Source organism: Paramormyrops kingsleyae, chromosome 5 (genome assembly GCF_048594095.1).
Source record: "Paramormyrops kingsleyae isolate MSU_618 chromosome 5, PKINGS_0.4, whole genome shotgun sequence".
Taxonomy (NCBI): Eukaryota; Metazoa; Chordata; class Actinopteri; order Osteoglossiformes; family Mormyridae; genus Paramormyrops; species Paramormyrops kingsleyae.
In genome coordinates this window covers 8,556,074-8,583,575 of record NC_132801.1, presented here as the reverse complement: position 1 = coordinate 8,583,575, position 27,502 = coordinate 8,556,074, and the positions used below count along the sequence as shown (strand labels likewise).

Genomic DNA, 27,502 nt, shown 5'->3' with positions numbered 1-27,502 from the left:
ATCTCACTCCCACTGTTTATCTCACTCCCCCTGCTTACCTCACTCCCCCTGCTTACCTCATTCCCACTGCTTACCTCATTTCCTCTGTTTACCTCACTCCCTCTGCTTACCTCACTCCCTCTGTTTACATCATTCCCCCTGCTTACCTCACTCCCTCTGCTTACCTCACTCCCTCTGTTTATCTCACTCCCACTGTTTACCTCACTCCCCCTGCTTACCTCACTCCCCCTGCTTACCTCACTCCCCCTGTTTACCTCTCTCCCACTGTTTACCTCACTCCCCCTGTTTACCTCTCTCCCACTGTTTACCTCATTTCCTCTGTTTACCTCACTCCCCCTGCTTACCTCACTCCCTCTGCTAACCTCACTCCCCCTGCTTACCTCACTCCCTCTGCTTACATCACTCCCCCTGTTTACCTCACTCCCACTGCTTACCTCACTCCCCTGGCTCCCATCCTCCCAATCTGAGTCATCAGAACGAATCAGATCCTCAGCTGTCACACGTCTGTCTCCACGGAAACCTGATTACCGTAAGGTGAACAGCGACCCCGCTAATCCGGAACAATTACGGGATCACACAGATCATTTAACACATGATACGCATGAAGGCAGCGAACAGGAAGGAATGAAGTGTGTTTGTCCGGGAGCCCAGCGTTCCAGAGATAACTGGGAATACTCTTGGATAACTGATTATGCATTGGGGCTTTAGAAAGTAAGCAACTGGCAATGCTCTTGAAGCCTGCATACATTATCGAGCCCCAGACTGTAATGACCAAGATGGGTCAGACTCTTTGCGCTGTTTGTCCCTCAGGACGTATCTGTCCTTCATACACTCATTCGACATTGTTGATTTCTTTGTGAAAATTGGATCTTATCACACACAGGCCCTCGTTGGGGTGACTGGCCCCACTTACAAATGGGCTAAACGTAGCGTGTGGAAATGGTTCATCTAAACATGCATATGTTTAGACGTGGCCGCCCCTAGCCAGGCGTGTACGGCTCATTCTCGCTTCCGGAAAAACAAAATAAGAGTCATTGAGACTGCAAACAGGAATGACGCCGCCAGGCCTTCTGGTCTCCTCTCCCATTACAGCTGTTTACGCCGGTCGCTGAGCCTGGGAAGCTCTTGCTTTCTCCATGTGGAGCCCAAACAGAAACGTGAGGGTGGATGAGGGAAGCCACGTCTGATATCTGCTAGTCTGAAAGTGTCACCCAACCTCAGGGCACCTCTGCTGCCTGGCCAGACATGCCATCGCTTTCGCCGTGGAGCCAGAGGGCCGACTGAGTCACATTGAACCTGATGATTCTCCATTGTGATGAACAGATATTATTTACTTCAAAGCTTTCCTGATAACTCTGCAGTGTAAATCCAAATTTTCCAAATCATCCAGTTACACACATCCAACACATATAGACATTTACAATCATTTATCTTCATTCTACCAACTCTGCATCCCTGCACTAGATAAGCATTTGGAAGATGGATGGATGGATGGATGATTGTCCCCTCAACAACACTAGAATGATAAGACAAATGAATTAGGGAATGATGAAAACTGCAATAAGCAATATACTGCCTGAATAAACTCAACAAAACAAAAATTCTGGACCTCTTCACTTCCTTAATCTCTTTCCATGCCCCATAAGCGTTTAATCACCAATAATGTTTTTAGACTCTGCTATCCAATGAGCCACCAAGCCAGCCAGTTCCTGGAAGGTGCCTGGGAAAGCATCATTAAAAATGCAGTGAAGAACAATCATGAAATAATTCCCTACAAATAATGTAATGCAAAGCCATAAAACTTCAAAATCAAATGCCTTAAATGCCTTTTTTTAAAAAAAAAAAACAAAAATGTGATTTATAGGTGAGGCAAACAGTATTGATTTCTCATTCGGTGTTATGATTTGTTATCCACCAATCAGCTGTATTTTAAGATTGTATATTTAATGTTGCATTATGGGCAGCGTTAGCCAAACCTCAGCATGCATTGCAGAGTCAGAAAGGGTACTGTGAGGGTAGCAGGCTTTGACAATTTAGGGAAAACTGAAGAGGCAGAAGATAATATCTGAGTTTTTTAGAAGCAAACTGACAAGTGGACATGACATTATGCCCCCTTCCCTTATGCCCCCCCCCCGCTTGCTCAAATGTGTTTGTACGCCTCTGACCCACTGCTGAGTTACACCAAGAGTTTCAGGCTGGAGCACAGTGATCCTGGACGCTGGAGCCCTGATTGTTTTCAAGCAGATTAATGACAAGCCATATCCTTGGAGGGGAGCCGGCCCCCGGGACACTGACCTCCAGCTCGCTCCGCTCTCACACGACGAGCGCAACTGTGCCTGAGAAGTATTTCTAAACAGAGCAGCATCGGGGCGAATCCAGGCGTCAAGACCATCGCTTGGTTGTCTGTGGGGCTGTGCTTTGCTTATGTGCGACACTGAGAGGAGTCTGACCCTCCACCCAAATTTAAGGCAAAAAAAATCTACAATCTTTTGACTGTCAAGTCATCCTCTTTGAAACGGAGACAGCAGTCTTCCCTGAAAGGACCGAGGATCTGTCAAGCAGAGGGAGGGGCCAGGGGCCCGGGGCCACATCCCAAAGCTTTAAGTCATCAGATCTTCTGGTGTCTACAGAAGAATACTTGGGCGGGTGGGGGGGGGGGCAAGGGGGGTGGGGTAAATTCCCTTCAGGGATCAGATCCTGAATAACATCCAAAAGCTGTGTGTGTTTTTAAAAACCAAATAGCTGGCATTCTTCTGATCATGGGGCACAGAGAGGGAGACGGAGAAAGAAAATGAGAAAGGAGAGGAGAGACAGACTGTACGCAGGGGTGTAGGAACCTGGGGGGCAGGTACCCCCTGAATTTCATTTGGATTTATCTCCCCTCCCCCCCCCATCTCCTACACTGTTGACTGTACATGTGAACATTTTCTCACCTCAGGTATCAAGTCTCCTGGTGTGCTGCTGTACGATCGGCTCATGTTATCGTTAAGAACCACCCCCCTTCCAAGTAAGCCGAACGACACCCTACCTTTTTTGATGATGGGATTAAGGTTTTATCCTCACCTTTCTGTTTTCATTGCACTTAGGCTAACAAGTATGCATCACCTGTCCACAGGGTCTGTTCATTTTCTTTGTGAAGAACTGTCCCCTGCAGTACATCACCCCCAGCTTTCAGTGCAGAAACGCAGGCGTCACAGTGACCCGTCGCTGATAGATTAACGGCCATGGACCTCAGCCGTAGAGTCTGTTGCCGCAGAACTGGCAGACGGAGACCGCAGACCCCCACCCAGGACGTCATCTCCACAGTACACATACACTATATTATTTCGAGAGCTGCCGAAGTAGGTCTCGCTGTAAAGCATCAGAGTTATAAATATTAGTGTGTGCAAAACAGAGAAGATCGTATTTTAGCGTTTTGTTTAACGACAACTGCAGGACCGTGACCGTTTTGAAAGGACTGCTTTTCACCGACACGTTTGTGCCGGATTCCTGCTGGTGAGGTCACATCCTTCCTGTTGTGATTTTTGCACTGGGGACTGACCCGTGTGCTCACCCAACGCCAAAGAGACCCCATTCAGCTGGGACTGATCCATCCAGCAGAGCCTGATCCATCCAGTAAGGGTCAACTTTAGATGCATTTCATTAGACATTTAACGGAATCGGAGAGCACAGAATGCTTGGATTGACTGATATAATACAAACGTCAGGCACTGCTATAAACAACAGTTATAGTAGACCTGCTTAAAATTTTAGCATTGGTCCAACCTTCACGGCAACATCTGATTCTTGGCTTTTCTTATATGTGGGTAATATACCAGATATACTGAAGTAATACAATAAAGTTCTAAAATAAAGTAAAATACGATTTTCAAAGGAAATGCGGAGATTGCTTCTGCTTGCGAATCTTCACCATTATTGGATATAGGCTATCAAAGTCAAAATAACTGCACATATGACTGTCAGGTCTGATCGTCCTTTGCCTGGATAAATCTGAGTGTTTTTTCACCTGCAGGTCTAAGAGCACACCTGCCCTTCTTCTGGCTCCCATGGAAAAGACCAGCCGCACAGTGCATGGTATTCGTAAATGAATAACCATATTTATCCCACAAGGACACATATCCTGCCCTTTGCAGAAGTAGTTTTGGGTTCTGCAGACTGGGTAATCAAACTGGAAAACAGATGGACATAATTTGCAAGTTCAGGCTTCATTGTGGCTTTCTCTAAACATTTATAAGTAATGCATTTAAAATTAATAAACCATATCTGCACCGTCAAACCGTAATTAAATTGTATACCGTGCTTTGAAAGCCTGGAGTGCAGAAACCCCCGAAATATCCTACTGCATACTGACATGGGACCGGTTTTCGGTTTTGAGAGTGTCCATGTAAATAAAAATCACCGCGCGTGGCTGTCAGCTTAAAGCCCTGGATTGCGTTTCAAACAGCCCCATGAGCGTTTCTGGGTCCCTCCCCTACACCGTCTCGGTTAAGCAAATAGTCAGTTTACTTGTGGTGATACGATCAGTTCTTTGTCGTGCCCCCAGCACCGCCCGCCTCACCCCCTGTCCCAGCCCGTCGGGGTAGCGGTCCGCACTCCTCAGCCGGGGGTGGGAGGGAGTCGGGAAGCGGCGCCGGAGGAAAACGCTTCCATGTAAGCTGTAACATGCGGCAGGCTCGCCGAGGGACGTGTTTGCGGATACGAGCTTTTACATTACGTTATCACTTACGACGAGTTTCCCAACAGTTTTAAGGTAAGCTTTCTACATGAAATTTGATGAAAGAAAATATGGATTGCAGTCATGTACCATACTATTGATAATACGAGCTGCATAAAAGTAGGGGCAAAAGTCGGGTAGGTTATATACGGCAACTTTTTTTCCAGACATAATGTTTAGCAATATAATGAATATAAATCAACAGTTTCTTTGAACTTAAAAACATCATCTGGATATTTTGGCAGTCGTCATTGTATACATTGTGTGGTGTAGCGGTTTATATGTTAATAAATACAAGGCAGCGCGTGGGAACAGGAACCAGACGCGTGGTCAGAAGCGTGATCTGCGGCGTTAGTTTGCCGGTGAATAGATTGCAGAAAGTGTAATCTGGTCCCGAATCTTGTATTTATTTCCTTTCGTCTTCCTGCTTTTATGGACTCTCGGATTCATTAGCTGCCTTGTACAATGTACTGACAATTTAAATCAGATTTTATTTTCACCCTTTTGCGTCTCCATTGCAATAACACAGGAATGCAGTCTGCAGCTGGTCCATGTACAACTATACTTCTGTTGCAAAAACTTTTTTGAAGTCAATAAAAGCTTGCGTTTGCGGACACAAAGCAGCCCCTTTGTGGCTCTCCATTTTAAGCTCGTATGAGCTTTCAGTCTGTTATTTCAGCCTTGTTTTAATAACGTCGCTGCCATAATACCCGCCGCCACCGCGCTTTCTTTCTAAAGTTGAGAATTTATTTTTAACTCTTAAGTAAACACTTCGTTGTTTGGGAGTTGTTTAAAAAGTGGGCGATTCAGACAGGTGATTCCACGTCAAACCCGCCAAGGTAATGGCCGAAAAGAATAGCAGCAAAAGTCTAAAAGTAACCAAAATACAAATTATGGAATTTATTTTAAATGAGCTTTAATAGATATAATGCGACTCTATATGTTATTTAAATATATTTATTATTACGGAGGAGCTTATACATAGTATCACATTATATTGTTTGGACATTGTGTTTTGTGAAAACGCCCCAGCCGGAGCATCATTAGAGATGTGTGAAAAGAGCGATTAAGCGTTGACTATAGGGGGTCTGATTTTAACGCGAATTGATGCGCCATTTAAACTAATTAGTGTACATTTATGTGGGGGGGCTAAGAAATATTTTTGGGGTGGTGGTGAGGGGGGGGTCGTTATACCCCCTCCAGAACAGCCCTAGCGACGCCCCAGTCTTTTTAAGGATCCTACTGTTTCAGACTTTTTTAGGATGGAATCTCATTGTGGAATCTCCCATAGTTTAAGAACATGCAAAACATCCTGTTGATTTGACTGGCACCCGGTGTAGACCCAACACAGGGGTTAGGGGACATCAGGGCTCCATGAACTGTAATGGGGGGGACTGTAATGACAAGCATTTAAGTATTGGCTTAGTGTTTCGGGTGGGCTTAGACCATTTGGAATGTGCTTTGGCTAAATTTTAGCACAAATTCCAGTGTTTTATTTGTTTAGTAGAGAGGATTAGTGGCTTCAGAGTCACTCCCAAAATGTAAAGGTCCTGTCATTGACCCCCCCCCACCCCCCATCCATGCAAGTTGGCATCCAAAAAAAGTATGCCTATATATACTTTTGGAGAAGGAGAGGGTGAACGAAGGAGGGGATTGGGGACTGAGGAAAAGACCCAGGAGGACAGACTGGGAGAAGATGCGCTGTATTGTGGAAGTAGTCTCATGACTGAATGGTGCAATGTTTATTGAGTGAAGTTCTTGTCTGGAAAACAGGTCTTATGAGGTCTTATCTCATAGTATGTTTGTGCATTTAGTCAAGTTAGTTAGCGATTAGGAAGCTTGAAATATGAAGGGAGTGATGAAAAGCAGGAATGAGGGATAAACAAAAAAGAATGGATTACTCAGAATTGTAAGCGAAAATTTGGGGAGATATAGTCTGTCTCTGTGTAGTCAGCATGATTAACATTGAATCAGTACAGGGCAGTGGTAAAGGCAAGCGAACTATGGCCAGAAGGTTTAAGGTTCAGAACCCGAGAGGGTCCTCTGGAGTGTGATCCTTATCCTGACAGGCTTGTGCAAGATGTTAGGCTGTGCTGATTGTTAGTTATGTAAGCAGCTATGGACAGATGTCTCTGTTAAGCTACACGTTGATGTCTACGACAGTCAGTTGTGTAACCGTGTACCCAAATGAGGTGGACCGTAATCTAATCAAGTTTCATGGGAAAAACACAATTAGACTAAACACTTGAATACTTTCATAATGTGGTTTCAGAGAAGCATCCAGCGTCCTGCTCTCCAGATGGTCCAACTTCTTCATAAAAGCTAATCAGCTCTTAGATGACTTGTTTTCATTGAGTTGCAGATCCTGATTGCTGTTCATCCGGTGCTATCAATGAGGCCATTAAACTCAGCCCAGTATTACTCACTACATATTAGTCCTGTCCTAACTGGTCAGAGTAACGTTTAATCTTCTGTACTGTTTATACCACACCTACAGTCACTGAAGTGAAACATTATTTAGCAGATACGAGATTCGTAAGAGGTGTGAAGGTTTTTACATCTCGGATTTTTTTATTATTTCATTTTCACAACATTAATAACCCGTGATTCGCATCTCAGTAACACCCAGATGCCTAGGTACCTCAAGAACGCAGCGTCTCCTCAACCCCAGAGCGGACTCCAACATCTTGAGAAGCCATCTATCTTTGCCTGAATTTTTGTCTCTAGAACAGCCTATCATTATCATTTGCAACAAGCCAAGTCAAACTTGGCTTCTGGTCACTAACGAGCCCCAAATTATGTCAGGACTTGCGTATAGAAATGGCTGGTTAGGAGTCACGTTTGATGTGCATTTATGTGGCATAAATCATGGAAATTTCAACCGTGTTACTTAAAATAGTGTTTGCCATCACATGAAAGAACGAAAGCATCAGTTTCGCTGCATTCGCTGATTTTAGAGTAAGATCTGAAGGTGTGACTATACGGGCATCTGTACATCATTGTCACTTGCACACCGACTGTTTGCTGCTTTAGTTGGGATGACAGAAGGGTGACAGAGGAGCGAGAGAAGCATGGAAACTTAGATTAAGGACAGATCTAAAACTCCACTCAGACACGCAGGTCTTTTATTACTGTGTGTTTGCTGGGAACCACCCATTAATCTGTTGCCTTAAAAAAACACATAGGTGACAACAAATTTATTCTGGGATTTCTTTTTAATGCCTGGAGCACCAGCAAAACTGCTGAGCTGTGGAACAGGAATTCAAAGAAAACCACCCAAGGAGCCTAAGGAGTAGTAGGAGTTAAGGTTGAGCATCCTGAGGTCCACTGCATGAGGTCCCCTGGATGCAGCCTGCTGTTACCATGGAGACATGGTTCTTTTAAAGCACATGCTCCTTCCAATTTGGTACTCCGTGGGCACGTGCCAACACCCTCTAGCCACGGTGGGATTATATAGAAGGAGCTTGTTAGACAGCTGAACCGGATCGAGTTCACCATGTGGCCGTTACTGCACGAGGGGCAGGAGATAGTGTCACTTTCTGATATCGATTTTTGGTATGTGCGCAGTGTGACAGTCACACCCTTCTCCAGCTGAAAACTGTACCCTGAAAATGTGCCCGAGAAAAGCGCAGCTGCTGAAAGCGCAGTGGCTTTGCCATTGACAGGAACGGGCAAAAAAAATATTGCCTCAGGGTATACAGTGATAACGGTAAATCAAAAATCTCGTACGCAGAACGCGACAAAGGAAACATTAATGTGGCAAATTGTGTGGTAAGTTTTCCACACGAAAAAATGTAAAGCAAGCCTAACAATTGAATCTATTCTACACTGTAAAGGCATGCATTACCGTGTCAACATAGAAAAAAAAATATTTTTTCCTGAACTGTGAGTTGTCAGACTACAAAGTGGCATGCAAAGTGGATTTTATCATAATAGTTTAAGTGCCTTATGAGCTTTCGGATAAAAATAAAACTGTGTTTTGTCTGCTGGGGCATACTTTGGATGTTTATAAGCAGGCTAGTGAAAACACTTCCAGATTAGGGGTGTGGATAGAGCGGCAGACCTTAAATCTTTTATCTTACAGGTGTATATTTTAAGTACACATGTTGAAACAAGAAACAGGATGGCATCATATGAAGATTTATTACAGCCAAGTTTGTGTTTTATTCTTCTGAAAAGAGAATATTCTTTTGAACCCTTTTTGTATATAAACTTCATAAGAAAAAGTCAGACATTTTTACCAGCTGCCTCTTGAAATGACGCAACAGAATCCGATGACATGCAGCCATGATGTGACCTTTACGTTACTAAAAACGTTTGACCTACCAATGTTTATAAAATCATAAATGAATTTTTTTTCAAGTAACCACAGGATGAAAACCTATGTTTTTTTCTTTTATCTTGCTTCTTTAAATAAGGAATGAATGCTGAAAATCTATGACCACAACGACCTATGCAGTTGGACCGTGATTTATTTCTGAAGCGAAATTTTACAAGCAAAACCCTAAACAACTGTGTGGAACTGAACTTCCCTGACCGCATGCAGTGTTTTCCAGGAACCAGGATGCATAATTTGGGTTTAGCCATCATGACTGAAATGCGATGGATTTGGAGAACAGAAAGAAAACATGTCTTTCACATTTAGGCGGAATCTAATCGTCAACATTTATTTTTCCATAATTTTTTTAAAAAAGGTGACAGTTTTATAAGGCGTGTTTGCTTATTTCTTTCTTTTGGCAAAATAGTTCACATTTTGAAGGCTTCCCCTGTGTTTATGTTGTCAATGAGAACATCCAAGACCAACAAACAGAACCAACAGAAAAACATCTATCTGTTCTTTTATTTACTTATATTGTAACTTTGGCCTGTTGAAAGCATGTATAAGCGGTGTAACGATGATTCATTTTTGAATGATCTTTTTGTAAATGGGAATATAATTAAATGCAAAAATATGAAATGTTAGAATAATCCTATCTTGGGGTGCAGTTGAAGGGGGGCATTGATTATTTGTTTTGGATATGCAGGCCTTGTGGAGCTGCAGCCATGAATTTGGGCAAACTGTCGGGCATCAAGGGCTTGGTGTCCAGCTCACAGGGCAAGCGACGCTTCAAGGGCGACTTAACGGCCGAAATGATCAGCCCACCGCTGGGCGACTTCCGGCACACCATGCACGTGGGCCGCGGCGGGGACGTCTTCGGCGACACCTCCTTCCTCAGCAACCACGGCGGGGCGGTCGATCCCGACTCCTCCCCCGAGAAGACGAGCGGCCTCCTCTCCCGCACCTTTCGGCACGTCCTCCGGACCCCGACCCGGCCGGTGGCCGACACTGCGGATCTCTCCACGCCCCCTCCCCTCGTCTCGCCCATCATCAAAAACGCCATCTCCCTGCCCCGGCTGGATGTCGACACTCCCAACGGCTGCCTGAAGAGGGAGCTGTTTCCCAACTCGCCCAGCTGTCCAGAGGGCTCTATGTACTCCTATGGTGAGAAACTCAGTCGGCATTACATTCCTGCCTGTCTCCGCGTTCTGTTGCTGACAAAATTATCATTATAAAATATCATATATTCATGTTTTTTTGCAGTTAGTGTAATATTCCAGCAACTTTATAGATCTATGACTTTTTAAATGCTGCATCAGGTCTTCCGTGCCAAAAATCATGCCAGTGAACAGTGCTGATAAGCTTTGGACGTTGAGCAATGTCACAAATAACAGATTTCTACAAAGCCAAAAGTGGAACACGTCAATGACTCTGCGTTGTTGGCGCTCAATCCGGTCACCGGGGCAATGACCCATACGTGGGAACTGGAATTGCTGAGTGAGAAATCTCTTATCGGGCCCCCAGCGTCTGAGTCCAGAGGCCAGCTGAAGTCATCACAGGCCGGCTGTGCCAACAGCACAGGAATGTAACCACATGACCGGCTAAACCCAAGGAACGTTTCTGGGCGGCCCGGAAACAGCTAAATGGGGTTACCTCACCTGCATGTGTTTGAAGAAGCAGCTCTATGTAATTTACAGGGGAAGGAGGGACGGATCTGAAATTGAATTTATGGTTGAGTCACATACATGAATATTGGAAAACGCTGATGCATGTCCTATGATTGACATCACTCCGAACCAATGGAAATTGGGATTCCCCGGGGGGCTGATCTGACCGCAGGTTGGGGGGGGGAGCATTGGTAAAGTTTCAGTTTTGGTATCTAGCCCTCTGTACACCACCAGGCTGAGCCCAGGGACTGGTGGTCTGTCTACCAAAAACATCATGAATAGTGAGGGTTGTGATCATTATATTTTGTGAGAACGTAACCCAGATACGGCGTGTGCCGTCACACGGAGGCTGAAAAACGACTTCATCATGACCACAGGCATTTATTTACAAAGGCCTTGCTTCTCAGAAATGACTGCAATCGTTTCCTTTAAAAGGCTGCAGGTTCACAATATCAAAATATACTTGGTCTCTGCTGCCAGTTGTACCATCATTTGCTTTAACGCTGCTTTTTGGTGCTGGTGCTTTAAAAGCTTTTTACAGTACTGTACTGGCTATAATTTAGACTTGAAAATTTAGAAGCAGTGTAGTTTTCATCCAGTGATGTAGGCTGTAAAGTATATCTTAGGTACTGGGATATTGGTTCCGTCAGCACCAAGTGGATCCAGATGTCAAAATGCTGCATGCTGGCAGAGCTCCGGCTGTGCTTGAGGAAACCGGTCTGCCCCCCCCCCCCCCCGCCCCCCAACCCCCCCACATACTTCCTCTCTGCCACCCATTTTTAAAACCGCAAGCCAAAGTCACTCATTATGCCAGGGAGCCTGATCCTGCATTCAGAGGCGATGAGGTCATAGCACAGAGGTATGTGGGGGGGGGGTAGCGAGACGCACACCTAAAGGCTGATGACTGACGTCTGGCTCAGCGCTGCCACCTGCTGGCTGAGGAGGGGGTGCCTCTGTGATGGATTCAAAGGTCTGTAACAGCCAAAAAAAAAACAGGCAAGGCAACTTACTGGCGAAATAGTTGAGCTATAGGTAATTTAGAACCCGCCTGGCCTGCACTGGGCAGATCGACAGCACCCCCTACTGCCTTAAATCTTTACTTTCAAAATGCACATATATATCATGCATGTTATTGTATATGTTTATAAAGCTTCTGCTCCTTCCTGTTGAGAGGAATCAGCTCAGGTGGTTTGGGCATTTTATAAGGATTCAGCCTTTTTGGCTTTGAAGGGAAGTCGTTCAGGGGGGGGTTACTGGGGGGGCCCCAGGCAGACACCAAGAGGGATTACATCTCACAGCTGGCTAGGTAACATCTGAGGACCCCCCAGTATAGCCTAGAGCCCCTGGCCTTGGTGAGAGAGGTCTGCTCTGATCCAGCCGCCAATACTCATTAAAGTATCATGGAGTATTGTGGGCAGTAGTGGGCAGTTTTTCACTATGAAAATTTAAATACCCCCCCCCCCCCCCCCGTCATTCTGTGGCTTCCTATGGCTGATGATTACATTTAGTGAATTGTATAAAGACAAAGAAGAAATTCTGTTTTGATTTACTTGTTTGTTTATTTAACAGGAGTTAATTATTAGTAAGTCCTCAGTTTTTTTGCATGCACCAGTAAATCAAGTTCAAAGAGAGGCTGAGATCTCGCGTGAGTTGTTTTTCATGGGCGTATGAGGATTATCAGCAAGTCCTCTGGGCAAACTAACTAATTGACGGACTGTGCTTGCTGGCTCCTGTCTGTCCACAGGTGTGGATTCCGGTTTTGCCACGCTGCCCCGCCTCTCACGCATTGACGGCCAGCTGCAGGATAGTCCCACCCACCGCTCCCCGGAACCGTGGCACGAGTCGCCCTCCGACTACACCGCCGACTCTCTGGTGCGGTCGGACTCCCTGATCTCGTTCACCGTGGACCTTGGCCCCTCACTGATGAGCGAAGTGTTTGGCATAATTGACAGCCCTGACGGCATCAGGGAGGCGGGCCTCTGGTGGGAGGGAGAAGGGCCGGCCAATAGCTGTGACGCTACCCATTTATCCACCAATGCCGTTGCGGATTCCCCACAGGGGGTGGAGCTAAATGGCAGGGAGCGGTCAGACCAAGAATGGGAGGAAGGGGAAAACGGGGACTTGCCAAAACCGGAATCTCCAGGCACGGCGGTGAAGTCCCCCGGAAAAGTGGAGCCGGGAATGGAGGCGGAACGGTTTCTGAAGGCGGCTGATGTGTTATCACGCCATTACGGGGGAGGCGGGGTCTTAAAAAGGCCCTCCCCCCCCAATGGGCGGGACTTCAGTCCTTATACGGGCTCTGGCCAGCCCACCCAGAGGAGAAGCCCATGTCCCGACCCCGAAGAGGATGAAATCAAAGTCTGAAGAAGCACAGACTGCAGTGTTTCTTGAAAGCACCCGAACGTGACTCTTGTGATGTATGTGTGTGTGTTTCCTGCATCGAGCTCACAAAGTTTGGCCCGCAAGGTTGTATTTCTTCTGTCTTGCTCAAAAAACCCTGACCCTAATGGACCTCCAGACTTTCCTTGTGCAAAGGGTAGGAAAGGTTTGGAACATCTTGCTGGGTAGCATCCAAGGAAACAAGATTTATATTAATTTAAAGCAACAGTAACTAACATCTTAACAGTACAGTTTCCACACAGCCAAGACGATCTGATGGGTGTCCTGTACACATCAGGATATTTCTTATGTTCTTATATTAAGATAAACAGAAGCCAGCAGATGGAGAAGCACCATCAGGTGGACACAAGTGTCGTTCACTTCAGCTGCTTGGCTGTCCGTTAAATATATCCACATCCCGTTTGTGTCACTACACCCCTCAGAGCAGGACATTTTGCTGAATGTTGGGCCACAGAGACTACAGAGATGCGTTTGATGGCCTTTCTGTCTTCGCTCACGCTCGCTGTCTTCATCTTACGGATGTGCATTTTTGTAATACAGTGCTGGGCACAAGTAATTGAGATAGGAAGAAAAGAGGAAAGAATGAACTGTTAAGTAACACCCCCCCCCCCCCCCCCACCGTTGAGTTCCTTAAATAGAGCCGTTCAAAATAGGGCGACCGTACGTTCACTGGGAGGGACAGGAAATGAGGTCAAGGAAGCTTAAATGGAGAAGTGAGTGTTGGTAAACATGTCGGCACTGCAAGGGAAAATGAAACGAACTGTGCTGTGTTTGATTCAGAGCCTCTAGGGGCCTGTGCCTAACATCCCTCCTTGATAATACTCTTCCCCTAACTGCTACAGGCCCATTTCCATCTTGAGTATATGGGCCAGCCCGTTCTGAAGCCTCTCTTCACAATACACAGTGCCGATTTCCCAAGATCCTTCATCACCGGCGTAGTTCCAGGTCACCATGCCCGATAGGGACTGTCCAAAATGAAGCAACTGTATGTGACCTGCAGGACAGGGCATCCCCTGTGTCTGAGAAAATGAAAGTGCATCGTTCCAGGGCCTTCTAGCACACCGACGTCCCCTGAGTGTAGGGGTCAGCGCTAGGGTTCCTTCCTCATTCACACGCCCCCGGATGTGGCTCTTCAAAGCAGTTTCCCCGGGCCCCACCTCGTGTACCGCGTGAGGGCAACGCTACTTTCGGGATGAGTAAGTACGTTTGCAGAACGACACTGATTTCAAGGTGACAGACGCACAGCCATCTCAAAAGAGGAAACGAAGATTCCGGAACCGTTTTTGCACATTCGTGTGATTTTCATCCGTAATAACGATGACCTGGCGACAGCTGAACTAAAGGGGAGTTTTCAGATTCTCCGGGTTTAAGTGTGCTCAAGACAGCATGTTAAAAAAACCTGCGTAATATTGGATCTACGGTATATTGCGAGGTAGTCTCTGAAAACACATCTTGTTTGTAATGGAACAATAATATATGAATGTGTTAATGTTTTTAATCAAGCAAACCAAAGCTTCTGCACATGACTTGGGTAATTTAGTTAGTCTGCATGTATGCTAGTAATCAAAGGAAACAAAGGCAGTATATTTTATATTATTATTTTGTATTCTTAGTCATACGATGCAAATGATATGTGCTCTTTGTATATACATACCAACGAGAGAAATGTCTGTCCCTCAGAGGATAATAATGATAACAATCTTAACAAACTGTAATAAATGGATGCATTTAATACATGTAGACATGCATCTCACAGGAAATGGGCTCTCTCTCTCTTTCTCTCTCATGTTTGTTTAAGCGCTCTGCAGAATCCTGAACAAATATCGCGGTCCGGTATAAAAAGGGCTGGTTTCGACCAGACTTGGAGGGGGGGGGGGGAGGTGGAAGGACCGATTGTCAACAAAAATGCTTATTTTGATCTCAGCGGTTAGCTAAATATATGCAAGGTGGCGACTGCTAGGCAAAGAACTTGGAAACCCTGCGCTCGAGTCACCGCTGGGCGAGGGCCGGCCTTCTGGAAGCAAGCTCACCACGCAGGGGGGGGGGGGGGGGGTCTCCGTTACAGCCTGCGCAGGGGGGTCGCAGTACGGCCTGTGCACGTGTCAACCACGATCCGGACGCGTCCAACACAGACGCCTCTGCAGTAGAGTGTCATGGCGGCTCACATGTGCTGAGTCACAGTCGGCAGCTGCTTATTGGCTGATGGAGGGGGCTGGGGGGGCGGGTAGCTCGGGGGTCCCTTGGGCTTCTTGCTCAGCCGAATCTGGGACTTGGCCGACAGCTGCTGCCGCCTTGTGTTGGGAAGATGTCGGAAGACAGCGGACTGTGCTGAGGATAAAAATGAGATGTTTACATAGATATAGTGGGATACAACTGTCCTGTGGTTCCTGGGACAGACTGGGCTCAAGAAAAACCTACAAAGCAGTTATGCAAGATGGATGGATGGATGGATGGACTGGATATCACCTCTTCTTTCATACTACAGTATGAAAGTAGCGTGGATTCTGGAAGTTGTAGGCTTTAGTTTAACATGGACCAGCGTGTTGTCACATGTAGAGTGCAGTGTGCAGCAATGGATCCAGATCATACCGTTACATGGAGCACTGAGCTTCCTAGACAAATGGGTAGGTTGTTCCATTGCAGACTCCTTCAGGCTGGCCTTCCTGCTCAGGGCCTGATTGGACGTTTGGGTCTCGCTCGGGATCTGATTGGATGGTGGGCTTTGGGGCTGATCCGGATCGGATGTAGGATTGCGGCTGCGGCTCTGTCTGCACAGCTCAGAGGGCAGATCCTCCCACGGAGCAGCGCAGTTGGCCCATGACGCCGTCTTGAAAAGGGTTGACTTGATAGTCACCGTGAAGCTGGAAAGCACAAAGAGCCTAATATGCAGTGCAACAAAGTACAGGCATGCATAGCTTGGTGTAGGGCTGCAACTAATGATTATTTTGGTAATCGATTAATCAGTTGATTGTTTGTTTATTTTCTCCGATTAATCGGGGGGGGGGGGGCAAAGACCAATTCGATTATCAGCATCTTTTGATAACCCAAACTGTCTTTGTACAAAGGTTGTTTCCAGCAACTCACATAAAAAATAAGTGTATGCTACATTAAGAGTACAAAAAATAAAACTTTTGTAGCAGCTGAATCAATGTAACGAAAAACACACAAAAAAAATTATAAAGTGCAACCAGCATGGCGCTTTAGATAATGTATTCAGTACTCCAGTTTTTTTTATGTAAAAGCACAGACTACCGCTGCTGCTACTAAGAATGTTATTAAATAATTCTCTAATGTTATTGTTGATACACATATGGTGACGGGGTGAGAGAGCACGCGAGCGACTGTGTCTGCATTTATTACGGATACTTGGTTGCACTTGAAGTGAGACAGTAATCCGACAGTAAACGGCTCATATTCTCAGAGTTGTGGCCTCGGCTGGTCTCCAAATAAAATCCTGAGTCCATGACAAGAACGAGTACAAATACAGCTGATTCAGAGACAAGATCAAGACCTTCAAAAACTGGTCTTGAGTACTACAACATTTGATATTACTATAAATTTCTATCATGCATGAAGAAGTGAAGCAGTGGTGCAGTGGTAGCAGGAAATTTAAGGTGGGTAAACTATATGCACAGCAGTAAAAACGGTGGGTAACTATTCATATCCTTAACATTAGTGATCTCAAAAAAGGTGAGTAAACGCTGTTTTGTAAATTTAAAAGGTGCGTAAACGGCGTTTATGTGCATTTACCCTCCACTACACCACTGAATGAAGGATTTGCGTTAATCTGAATAATTGCATAAAATAATCCAAAAACTTCATAATGTCACATAATACATCAGTGTCTCTCCGACCTAATTTCAGCTAATTATCATTAAATACTACCGTTTCTGGCAGAATTAAAACAAGACTGCTGTGTAATAATAACGTAGACCCGACTAATCGATTATTAAATTAGTTGCCAACTATTTTAATAGTCGATTTTAATCGATTCGTTGTTGCAGCCCTAGTTTGGTGTGAGAAGTTTCTTCAGTTTATCCATCATTAGGAAATTTGGGGGAAAGTCCATTTGTCATAATGCAGTTCAGTACCTGTCTGTGTCAGCAGGTGGCGAACGGGGGCTGGTGGCGGGGGCAGAATCCTCGGCCCCAGATTGGGGCAGTTGGGATTGATTCTCTGCCACATCTGGGACTGCTGGGAGCTCTGGAATCTCAAAGTCTTCAGCTGTTGCTCGAAATCAGGAGACGGGAGGGTCAGACATTCTGTCACGTTGCAAAATAAATCACGCATGCTGCTTGTTTAAGAGACCACTATGTAAACGTAGGCCAGACAGATATGCTCGCCGTTCTATGCACATACTCAAGCAATCACGAGCAGACACAGCATATGCCCCACAAATAGCGCATACCTTCCGGAAAGAGACTCTGCGCATACAGTATGAGGGGCTCAACCACAGTGACGACCTGCACCGAGGAAGCAGACGCCATGTCCAGCAGGGACCCGCCGCTGTCAGGGAGGAAGAGGAGGAGGAGGAGGGACAGGAATTTACGTTCTGTACGCAGAGTTGCGGGCAGGCTTCATCCCTGCAATTCTGTACCCACCCCTCAGTCCTCGGCCAAAGCAAATTGGGTCCGAGCACGATGGCTATGTTGCTGGGGGTCATGCGGTTCGCGGCCTGCTGCTCCGACAACCGGGCCAGGAACTGGACCAGGTACCTGTGAGAGAAGCGGCAGGGGAATGAGGAGCGGGTCAGCTCAGCAGTGTCCTCAATCGCAGCCCTATGCCGAAGCATGGGGACCGCTGTGTCCCGAAAGGAGAGCTGGAGTTTCTCCTGCCGTGAAACGCCGCAGGTGCTGACCGGAGGTTGTTGTAGTTTTCTTGGGGCAATTTTTGCAGCACCGCCTTCAGCTGCTCCAACCTCTCCTGCACCTCCTTCTCTCTGGGCAGGGAAGGAGTCAGAAGGGGAGAAAAAAACGTTAGCGAATGGACGGATTCAGAAGGGGAGAATGGGTATGCAGTCCTTAAGGACGGGAAATCGCTTCGGGGAAGTTACCCTGCGGCTTTGAACCACTCGCCGTACAGTTCATAGGTCATGAGGGGCTCGGGAAGCTCCCTGAGGTATGACTTCAGCGCGCCTGTCAGACGGGGGGGAATGTAGGTCATCTGACTGGAGATCATGTGACTGGTTCACCGTTATCAAATACGAGGCCATCTGAAATAGTAGTTATTCTCAATATAGCGAGTTTGTCCCCTTGGGGATTAATTCTGCCTGTCTGTCTGTCTATCTATCTAAGACATGTGGCGAACCCCAGAAAACAGAGCCATTCGGGGTAAAGAGTCTCTAGACTTGTCACTGGGCTCCGCCCCTCCCCCCACCTTACTGTCCTATGATGACGTCCCATGCCAACTGGGTTCTCAGGGCTGCTGGCTTAAAAACAGAACTGCAAGGTATCAAGGTGCAAAACCCACAGTCCACAGAACTAAAACGTTGGCAGCTGACATCACACACATCAGGGAAGGGGTGCGTCAGTCATCCCCCTGATTGGAAATCCCCAGCAAGAGTCCATAATTTCAAACTCATTAACGTTGAGTCCACCATCCATCTTTCAACCATTTATTCAGTACAGGGTCAGGGTGAGTTCAGAGCTTATTTTAGGAAGTGTCGGGTGCAGGTCCAGATATAGCTAGTTTTGTTGAAATTTGCTGTGCTCGAACAGGCAGCCTGATCTCTGACCTGCCACTGCGTGTGGGTCGGCGCTAAACTTGCTGTGGTCAACGTCACCACAGTCCAGACTCTTCTTCAGTTGCTTCACCACTGTAGCAGCGGCTGCTAGCCTGAACAGACCCTGTGAATGGAAAAGGAAGGGAAGAGTGACAGAACAGAGATGAACAGATACCCTTCTTCACGATGACCAATTACAGTCTCATCTGCCTATTGTCACTTTTCTTTCAATATGAGTTGCTCCACCCACCCCCCACCTCCCCCAAGCCATCAACCCTACGAGGTACAAACAACCTGGAAGACTTGCCTTGAGACAAACCCTCACCCACAACCCCCATAACCTCAGGCCGACAGCCCAGCCCCAGTGAAATCGATCATCTGCTCTCTCTGGTACATCCCTTCTTGGCCCAACCTTTCGAAAGTCCTTGGAGACTGATTTCCCACCAGTGCCACCAGGTGCAACATACCGGTCAAGTGGACCTTTGCGAGTCCACAGGAACAGCCTGATACTGAGACCTCATCCCTGTTCAGCAAGGACCTCAATCCCATCTTTACTACAATAACTAATGTACTAAAAGTGCTCAGGTATTTAGGGGGTTGCAGAATTGTGGTGTGAGACTGAGAATCCTATCTCCCATATGGAGCACTCACCTCCTCTCTCAAGGCATTGTTCAGTAGCATGTGGACACACTCCTCGATGGGCATGGCGATCTCCCTCCCGCTTTCCAGCAGGTGAGACATCAGAGGCACCCCGTACACCTTCCCCGAAGGACTGTCCATGTGAGTGTCTAGCATCAGAAAAAGCCTTACTGTTCTGAAGCATTTACACATACAGATACACATTCTCTCCACTCCCTCTCTCACTCTCTCCTCACCTGTATTCTTGTAGTTGTTTTTCAGCTCAGATAAATTCTTCTGCAGAAACTCTAGGGAAGTCTTGTGGAATCCAACCTGAAGTTCTAAAACCTAACAACAGACTCCACCTTAATGATCAGTCCCCCAGTGACACCGTTTACCTGATATAAGGGCACCAAACGGTGACTCACACGAATGAAGTAGTTGGCGTAGTCATCTTCTTTCGAAGCAAAATGATACAGATCTGCAGAGTACTGGTTCTGCACGAAGGAGGTACACACTTCACATTAGCACAGAAGTGTTTGCTGGAGTCCAGATCGATGATGATATTTCACGGCCTTCAGATTTCTACTGCTATGTTATTAGCAAGACTCGTGTTGCAATCGCTGCTCTCTGACATTTGGGGGGCAACAGTGAATGGAGACGACACCAATTCATATGTGTTGTGCCACCTATATCACTCTCTACTTTACACTTGCCACAGCACCAGTTACAGTGCACCGTCCCGACTTGATATCTGTGCCAGCAAAACAAAAAAGTTTCATGCAACCTTGATGCTTTCCAGTCTCCGCCAGGCCTCCTCCACCTCCTCGCGCAGTCCATCCTGTTTGGTCTGCGGCCCTGTGCTGGCCTGCGCTCTGTATGAACAGACGCAGAGGGGACAAAGTGCGAGGGGGTTGGCCATGACCAGAGACACAGAAAAGATCACCAGAGAGGAAGAACAGAGGTCAGATTCTGGAAGAGCCACAGATTCTCAGAAAGGGGTAAGCATTCTTGCAAAGGTCGGCTTTATAGATCCTGGTAGAGACTGACCTGTTGCGTGCATTATGCCAGTCCATCATCAGCTTGGCAAACTGTTTCTTATTCCTCAGGATTTCTGGCAGATCGTCCTGCGACCAAAACCTCACAGGTCAAGATCAAGCATGGAAATGATCCAATCACATCCATAATTTGTGGTGCAGTCAGTCCTGCTACAATGTGACTAATATGTTCCTGAAAAACCTTCTCTTCACTAACATACACATAGACAGTGGGAAAACAGGGTTAGGGGAATGCAACTCCAGAACTTATGGCGCTTTTCCATTGGCATAGAGGAACCAAGCCACACCCGACCCAGAATGTTAAGAGAGACCTGTTACGGCACGGTTCCTGCTCCCTTTGGTTTTCCACTGCAGAAGGGTTCGGGATAGGTGTGGCTGGGTTGGAGACGTTTGTTTACTGTTCACTTGGGGTACATCATGATTTATTATGTGCTAATTTCCGCTAGCACGTCTGTGAGAGTCACCGTGTTAGCATCGAAGGGTAGTGGAATTAGCGTTGTCTTGGGAAAATTTGCATTTCAAGTCTATTCCATTCAGTCTTTCTTTTTTAAGTAGGTTGGAAATTCACAAATTCCCAGGTATAAGTACTGTGGCAAAGAAAAAACGTCAGTTTGCAGTAGGGGTGGGGTACCGCTTGGTTCCTGGTAGCAGTGGAAATGCACCATTAGTAACTTTTACCAAACAGGATGAATAAAATAATAAAAAGTCATACGAGTGCAATAATGTAATTATATGCATTTTAAATAAGAAATAATAAGACATTAATAAATTATATGACAAACATGTCCTACAGGCAAAATACAGTACTAAAGGTTAGAGGAATGCGACTCTCAAACTTTGTTAGTTACACGCAATGACAATTAAATAAAAATTAAAACAGTGACAATAGTGGACAACAATAAATGTTACAGCGATAATCAACTAGCATGTTTTTGTGTTCATTTGTTAAATATTTTTAGAATATAAGACTTTGACCTGTGCAGTTCATGAATATACAAAAAGTTTGATTCTTTTAGATTTAAAAACCGTTCCGACCGATTTAAAAGAACGATTCATTAATGAATCGGACATCTCTTTCGTTCACTTGGACAGCTGTTTTTCCTGTGCATGCAGTATTTCTCGCTGAGGCCAAATCACGTATTGCATTCCTCTCTGACTGAAAATCATGCAAAATACAAACACAATTCTGCATTGTATTGGGCTTGGGTACTAATGTATCATTTGCATTAGAACATTTGCAATGTGATATCACACATTGTAGCAGAGCTGGCTGTATGAATAAAGTCCCTTTCATGATTATATAATTAGAAATCATTCTTGAGACCGGAGGTTCACTGCAGTTTCAATGTAACAATGAGAAAAAGAACATACATTGTTACAGCAAGTGTTATGACCTTAGGCACTGGCCCCTGCTTAGCAATGGGATACTTGTTTTTTTGAAGAAACTCTGACCTCACTGAGCTTATTGAGTGGCTCCAAAACGTCCTTCTCCAGCTGCACCTCAAAGTCTGCCAGCGTCTTCGCTAGAAAACTCTGCATGAAGCAACACATCTCCAGCACCTTCCTGACAAGAGAGAGCGCAAACACAGCCAAAACACATCATGGGGGCCCCCCCCGTATGGATCGAGCCTGCCGCTGGGGCTGCATCGTCTCCCGGAGCATGCTGGGACGATAGCTCTCCTTCTCACCTAATGGAAGAATCCGCGTCAAAGTCTTTGAAACTGTCTGCCATGCTGACTGAGAGCATCATGAGGGGTAGTTTTTTCTGCGGGCAGGAGAAGGTGGGGGTTAGGTTCCTGTGGCCGGCAGACTGATTTCATCATCGGGCCCTTTGAGCAAGACCTTTAACCCCAATTGCTCCAAGGACTGCCTGATCGTACTTTCCTAATTGTACGTCGCCTTAGATAAAAGTATCGGATAAGTAAATTACAGTAATGATAAATTACAATGTATGCATCTAGCACACATCTGGTACAAATCTAACGTGGATTTTGTTATAAATTAATGCTGTTGGCACCATTGGTAGTGCATAGTGTTTTTCTTGATGTGATGTTTTTGAAGAATAAAGAAGTTACTCCATTATACTCAGATAACTGAGGTACAATATTACAGGCCGATAAAGACATAGGACAGTGGTGTTGGTTACCATGCGCCTGTCGCTCTCCAAGCCCTGCTGACTCTGCAGGCACGCTACCAGCTTTTTATGAATGACCTGAGCGGCTCTCCGGGCTGGCTCCACCCTCTGCTCCACCTGCAGCCAATCCGGTTTGGAATTCGGGATGCAGAGATAAAATCGTCAAAACGCTGTTTGTTTCGGAGGCCCGAGATCTGATATACCGCGTGCACAGGCACCGACAGAAATATGTTGCTTTCGTTTCGTTAAAAACCTTTGAAAATCAAGCGCAGATCCTCCATTGTTCTTTAACAGAAAAACAACACCTACATCTGAACTTACCAACACGAGATCCCCATCAAGTAGATGAGTAGCATCTTGTGACCTAAAGGTTAAAAGATTTCAGTTGAATTCTGACATTGACCCAAACAGTCCTGTCCACCGGACCTCAGCAAAAATTTCGCCCGGAGGCGTTGCATTGCTTAACAGCCTCGTATTCTGACTCAGCTGAGACATGTTTGAATCTCAGTAATCTTGTAATGAATAAGCAGTCAGGGATAGATGGATGGACAGATAATAGGTAGCTTTTTATCTTAATAGAAACACAAGGACATTGCCCTAACATTTGCCAATGGCTGCCATAATATTTTCGATGCCACAAATTTCAATGCATTCCTCTTCATTGCAAGGAGCCTAATAGGTCAAAGCAGTCTTGTAGCAGTAGAAAATATATTACTTATTTAATGTTAATTTCTATTTAAAAAAAACAATTAATGGAAATGGGATTGGCTGTCTGTGTGGTAAAGGCAATGATAGAAGCAAAGTACTTGAACTGAACAAAAATGTATTTACACGAACTTTCATTGTGATGTAAAAGAATGGCAACCTTTTCTGTTGTCGGAAAAAAAAACCTCAGGCGTGCAACTTGCAGTCACCCACCCTATTTTGGTAACATATTGCACGCTCTTGCTTTTGCTGCGCTTTGGGCTCCGGCGTGAGACCTCAAGGCAACGCGACATGCGGTCACAATGGACGGCGGCGTTTTATCACCTGTGGAATTCACGAGGTTACGGGCTCCGAGCAAATCGTCATTTAATCGTTACTAGCTTGCTGGTATAAGGAGGGAAGCCGGGCATTAACAACCACACAAAGTATTTAAATACTAAAGATAATTCTACTTAACGAATGTTTTCGTTTTCGCAGCATTATATAGTGTGCGCGCAGATTTGTGGGTGTTCAAGCGCAATACCCCCCCCCATTATTACACAGATAAGACAACCTTTTATTCCGCACGCAAACATGTCAGTATAATCGACAGTATAGCAATGTCACTTATGTAATGCAGGGGATTTTTACATTTTAAGGTAGGCGTAGGAATGGCAGTTCGGATGAGCTGATCCAAACCCGGGCTGGGGAGAGGCAACAACCCTAAATTCGAGGCCCTAAGAAGTCTTCGTTTTTACACATCTTATAAATTAAGTTCACAACATAACAATGAGGCGTAAATTCACTTAGATTAAAACACTCTCTCACAGACAAATGATATATAGTATAGATTTAATAGTACACTAGCACCAGAATGGACCCGGACAGAAGATAGAGTGTGACGATTTTCTTCAGCTTTTGCCGGAGAATTCAATAAGTTTGCTGCCTCGTTTCTTGGTAGTATAAACCATCGAGGTTCTCGTATTTCTGCTGAAAGGTCACACTTTAGAGATGAAACGTAAATTCTAAAAAGTTCTGCTGTTCTGAGTTTACTGTTTGTTTTGCGCCGCTTACAAAAGTCTGTACTATCTCTATTTAGAGGAATCAGAAAAGAAGACTACTTACTTGTATCCATATCCCAACTGTTTCAACCGATTCAGCATGGTTACGTTGGGTTCATTTGTTACATTCCGTGATCCGATCCCCCACCTCGCTCTTCTTCAGTCCGCTAACAGTCCGGTGCGGCTTTACACGGTGAGCTCATTGAATCAGCGAATTTGTCTTTGCTTTCTCATTTCCCCGTACCCTTGTATGCGATGGCCAGCTTGCAGCTTTTACTTCTTGCTTGAAGGGGAATCTTGATGTGGACACAAACACACATGCAAAATCCCCACAGGGTCTGCAAAAAAAGGAAGTTGTTTTTTTTTGTGACATATAGAAAAAGAAGTGCGTTGACTTTCAAAAAGATATTTCGAAGCAGTTTCAGTAAAAATTGGAAAAACACTTGTAAAACGGTGACAAAAGAACAAGCTGTAAGTGACAAGAGGCCGGGTAAAGCTAACGTGCTGCAGTGTAGTAACTATTATAGTAACACCGATAGTAACACTGAAAAGATGCAGCCATCACTTGCGAGGACCTGATCACTGCGTCGCGAATTACAAATATAGTGAATAGAATGCAAAACTCTGGATGCAAATGACAGCCAAGTCAGTGTACTTTCATTAAAAGGGGTACTTACACTGTTTATGGCAGAGAAAAGTACCGTACAGCGTTGGGTCAGAGTAGCCATACCATGCTCCCACCTGTTGGCATTTACAGATACTAACACACATTGGTTCTAATGAGGTGCACAGTTGGACCCCGGAATTGGCGCTTGGCAGCGATCGGGTCGCTTTGCGGGTTGCGGCGTTACGTCAGTCTCTGCAGCCAGGTTATGTTTTGCAGGCGCGCAAACTCGATGCCATTTCGCAACACGACCATTTCTTTACGAGGCTCGTATGTGACTGCTCTACCACCTCAGATGACCTCGCAAAATGTATTTTAGATTAAAACATCTATTTTCGGCGAATGATAACGCGCATAAGCGGAACATTGCGATGTCCGTGAAGATTACTTATCGTTGTAGACGATTAGAATGTCGGGCTGCAGAAAGCGATGTGCTATGCTTCATATAACGAAGTGTAACCCACCCACCCCTCCCCAAATAAGTAAAATATATAATTGTTTTAAGAAATAGTAACCCCAATTCAGTTACTTTCGCAAGTTTCTACGCTTCTGTCGACACATATCTATTCAGCGATGCAAAAGAAAGTACTGGCCATCCCACTACAATTATTAATCATTTAGGCCAATGAGGCATCAAGCTAATAAGCCAGAACTACTTATTAGAAAATGACAGTCGTAATATGAAAACGGTGTAGAGAAAAACTACGCTATTCTAACAGCTAGTAGGTCATAACTTGTAAGCATTCAAGATCCCTTTTGCCTTTTGTACATCAGTATATAGGACATCTTTCCCAGTTAATGTAATGTGCAGGATCGCCTTGTCCATCGAAGTGCACCGTTCATTCATGAAGCTAGAGTATTATCACTCTTTATTAGTCGAATTTTTGGTAGCTATATTTATACCAAGGCTGCATGGTCGAAAATCATCCAGATGCTTCAGTAGGCTATAGTGTTGGCTTGCAAGGAGCCCCCTGCCCCCTACCCACTGGCTGGATTCAGAGAAGAAAAGGAGAAGCGGTCAGACACAGCTGGTGTTGCGGACGGAACACATTTGCTGTAAGAGGACTAGGTCATAACTGATTTTTTTTTGCGGAGGTTTCTGCAAATAATAGCAAACCACTGCAATGCCGAAAGTCCTTTAAAAGGCGGCAAGACGGAAACCGCTCACCGGTTCAGGCGAGACGTAAAGTGGAGTTTTATGTGTGGGAAAAAGACCATAGGTACATTGGTATGACGTAGGCCTATATAAGTGGATTTTAAGCGATAACTGTTACGCGTATATTTGTATCCCAGCTGCAAAAATCAACAGTCTGTTTCAAGCGGAAGTGTGAGTTTCCTGTGCATATACTGCCACCGCTTGGTGGGAGACGTGAATTTTAAACGGCGTGTAAGCAACGCCGTCCTGCTTCTTTTTTATCTAAAAAAAATCTAATGTAATTTTCAAACATCGTGTTATAGTCACATTAACTGCTTAGTCGGCTGATTCATGAGAGCACAGCAGATATATAGTGAAGATGGGTTTTAATTCAGTTCATTACCCATCCATCCAACCCCTTACCCAGGACTGGGCAGTTACAGAGCCTGGAGCCCATCTCAGAAAGCGCAGGGCTCAAGGCAGGATAGTTCAGTTCATATTCACAACATTACAATGTCTTAAAGCCCCTGAGGAGTTCGACCAGTGAGCAAGCCAGAGGCGACAGTGGCAATGAGAAACTCCCTAGAAGGAAGAAATTTTAGGAAGAACCGGACCAGAGGGTGAGCCCATCCTCCAGGGGCTGGCAAAGGAAGTCCAAAATAGCCAAGTCCCAGGTAATGAAGTAAAATTGTGCATCGTTCAGGTAAAAATGCGGAAGGTCAGCTGATGCCAGGACAGGAAGGTGAGGAAGCTGCTTCCTTCAGTGGGGGGGGGGGGGGGGATGGCAGAAAGCAGAGGAGAATGGCAGATGTGTCAAGCTGGCTGGGCAGGCAGGGAACTGCCCAACATATGGAGCTCCAGGACAGAGAACTGGACAGTGCATTAAGAAATCTGTGTGACTAATAGGTAAAATTATATTAAGTATTTTGTAGTGCAGCATTCAGATAAGGAAGTTCCAGAAGGTGTAATTAACTATGACAGCTTAACTAGGAGGTGGGAGGGGGGCAGGCATGAGGAATACCTGACCCCCAACTAGCTAATTAAACACTTAAATTCCACCTTATTCACCATACATTCCATATGCAGGTTACAAGTCCTTTTTAATCTTAAGGCGTGATTCTTGGCTAAAGCCGCTGTGACTGAAGATTTTCAGTAAACACACAATACAAAACATACAAGTTAAACGACAAAAGATGGAAGATAGGAATGGGGAGACTAAATCCTCAACACTGGCACGCCACAGGGAAGCGTTCTGAGCCCAATGCTGTACTCCCTGTTTACACACGACTGTGTGTGCAGGCACAGCTCCAACACTATCATCAAGTTT

The 27,502-nt window shown here is 45.5% G+C and overlaps 2 protein-coding genes and 1 long non-coding RNA gene across 3 annotated transcripts; 2 read left to right on the top strand and 1 right to left on the bottom strand.

The window, feature by feature from the left end:
* The first annotated feature begins 4,451 nt into the window (after window positions 1-4,451).
* On the top strand, window positions 4,452-14,859 carry cdc42ep1a (CDC42 effector protein (Rho GTPase binding) 1a). The gene is made up of 3 exons (XM_023814586.2): window positions 4,452-4,750; window positions 9,739-10,196; window positions 12,444-14,859. Exons 2-3 carry the CDS (start codon window positions 9,758-9,760, stop codon window positions 13,061-13,063), a joined length of 1,059 nt encoding a protein of 352 aa, XP_023670354.1. The 5' UTR covers window positions 4,452-4,750; window positions 9,739-9,757; the 3' UTR covers window positions 13,064-14,859.
* sh3bp1 (SH3-domain binding protein 1) lies at window positions 14,810-25,311 on the bottom strand. The gene is made up of 19 exons (XM_072712023.1): window positions 25,054-25,311; window positions 24,441-24,714; window positions 22,953-22,995; window positions 22,644-22,748; window positions 22,186-22,262; window positions 21,950-22,061; window positions 20,490-20,566; window positions 20,227-20,314; window positions 19,868-19,936; window positions 19,697-19,787; window positions 19,473-19,609; window positions 18,834-18,945; window positions 18,153-18,234; window positions 17,958-18,038; window positions 17,701-17,814; window positions 17,508-17,605; window positions 17,191-17,323; window positions 15,689-15,960; window positions 14,810-15,427 (listed from the first exon to the last, which is right to left on the bottom strand). Exons 2-19 carry the CDS (start codon window positions 24,476-24,478, stop codon window positions 15,261-15,263), a joined length of 1,896 nt encoding a protein of 631 aa, XP_072568124.1. The 5' UTR covers window positions 24,479-24,714; window positions 25,054-25,311; the 3' UTR covers window positions 14,810-15,260.
* Window positions 20,312-22,516, top strand: LOC140590838 (uncharacterized). Its single transcript, XR_011991689.1, has 2 exons — window positions 20,312-20,440; window positions 20,549-22,516. It is a non-coding gene; the product is annotated as an uncharacterized lncRNA (long non-coding RNA).
* Window positions 25,312-27,502: the final 2,191 nt, after the last annotated feature.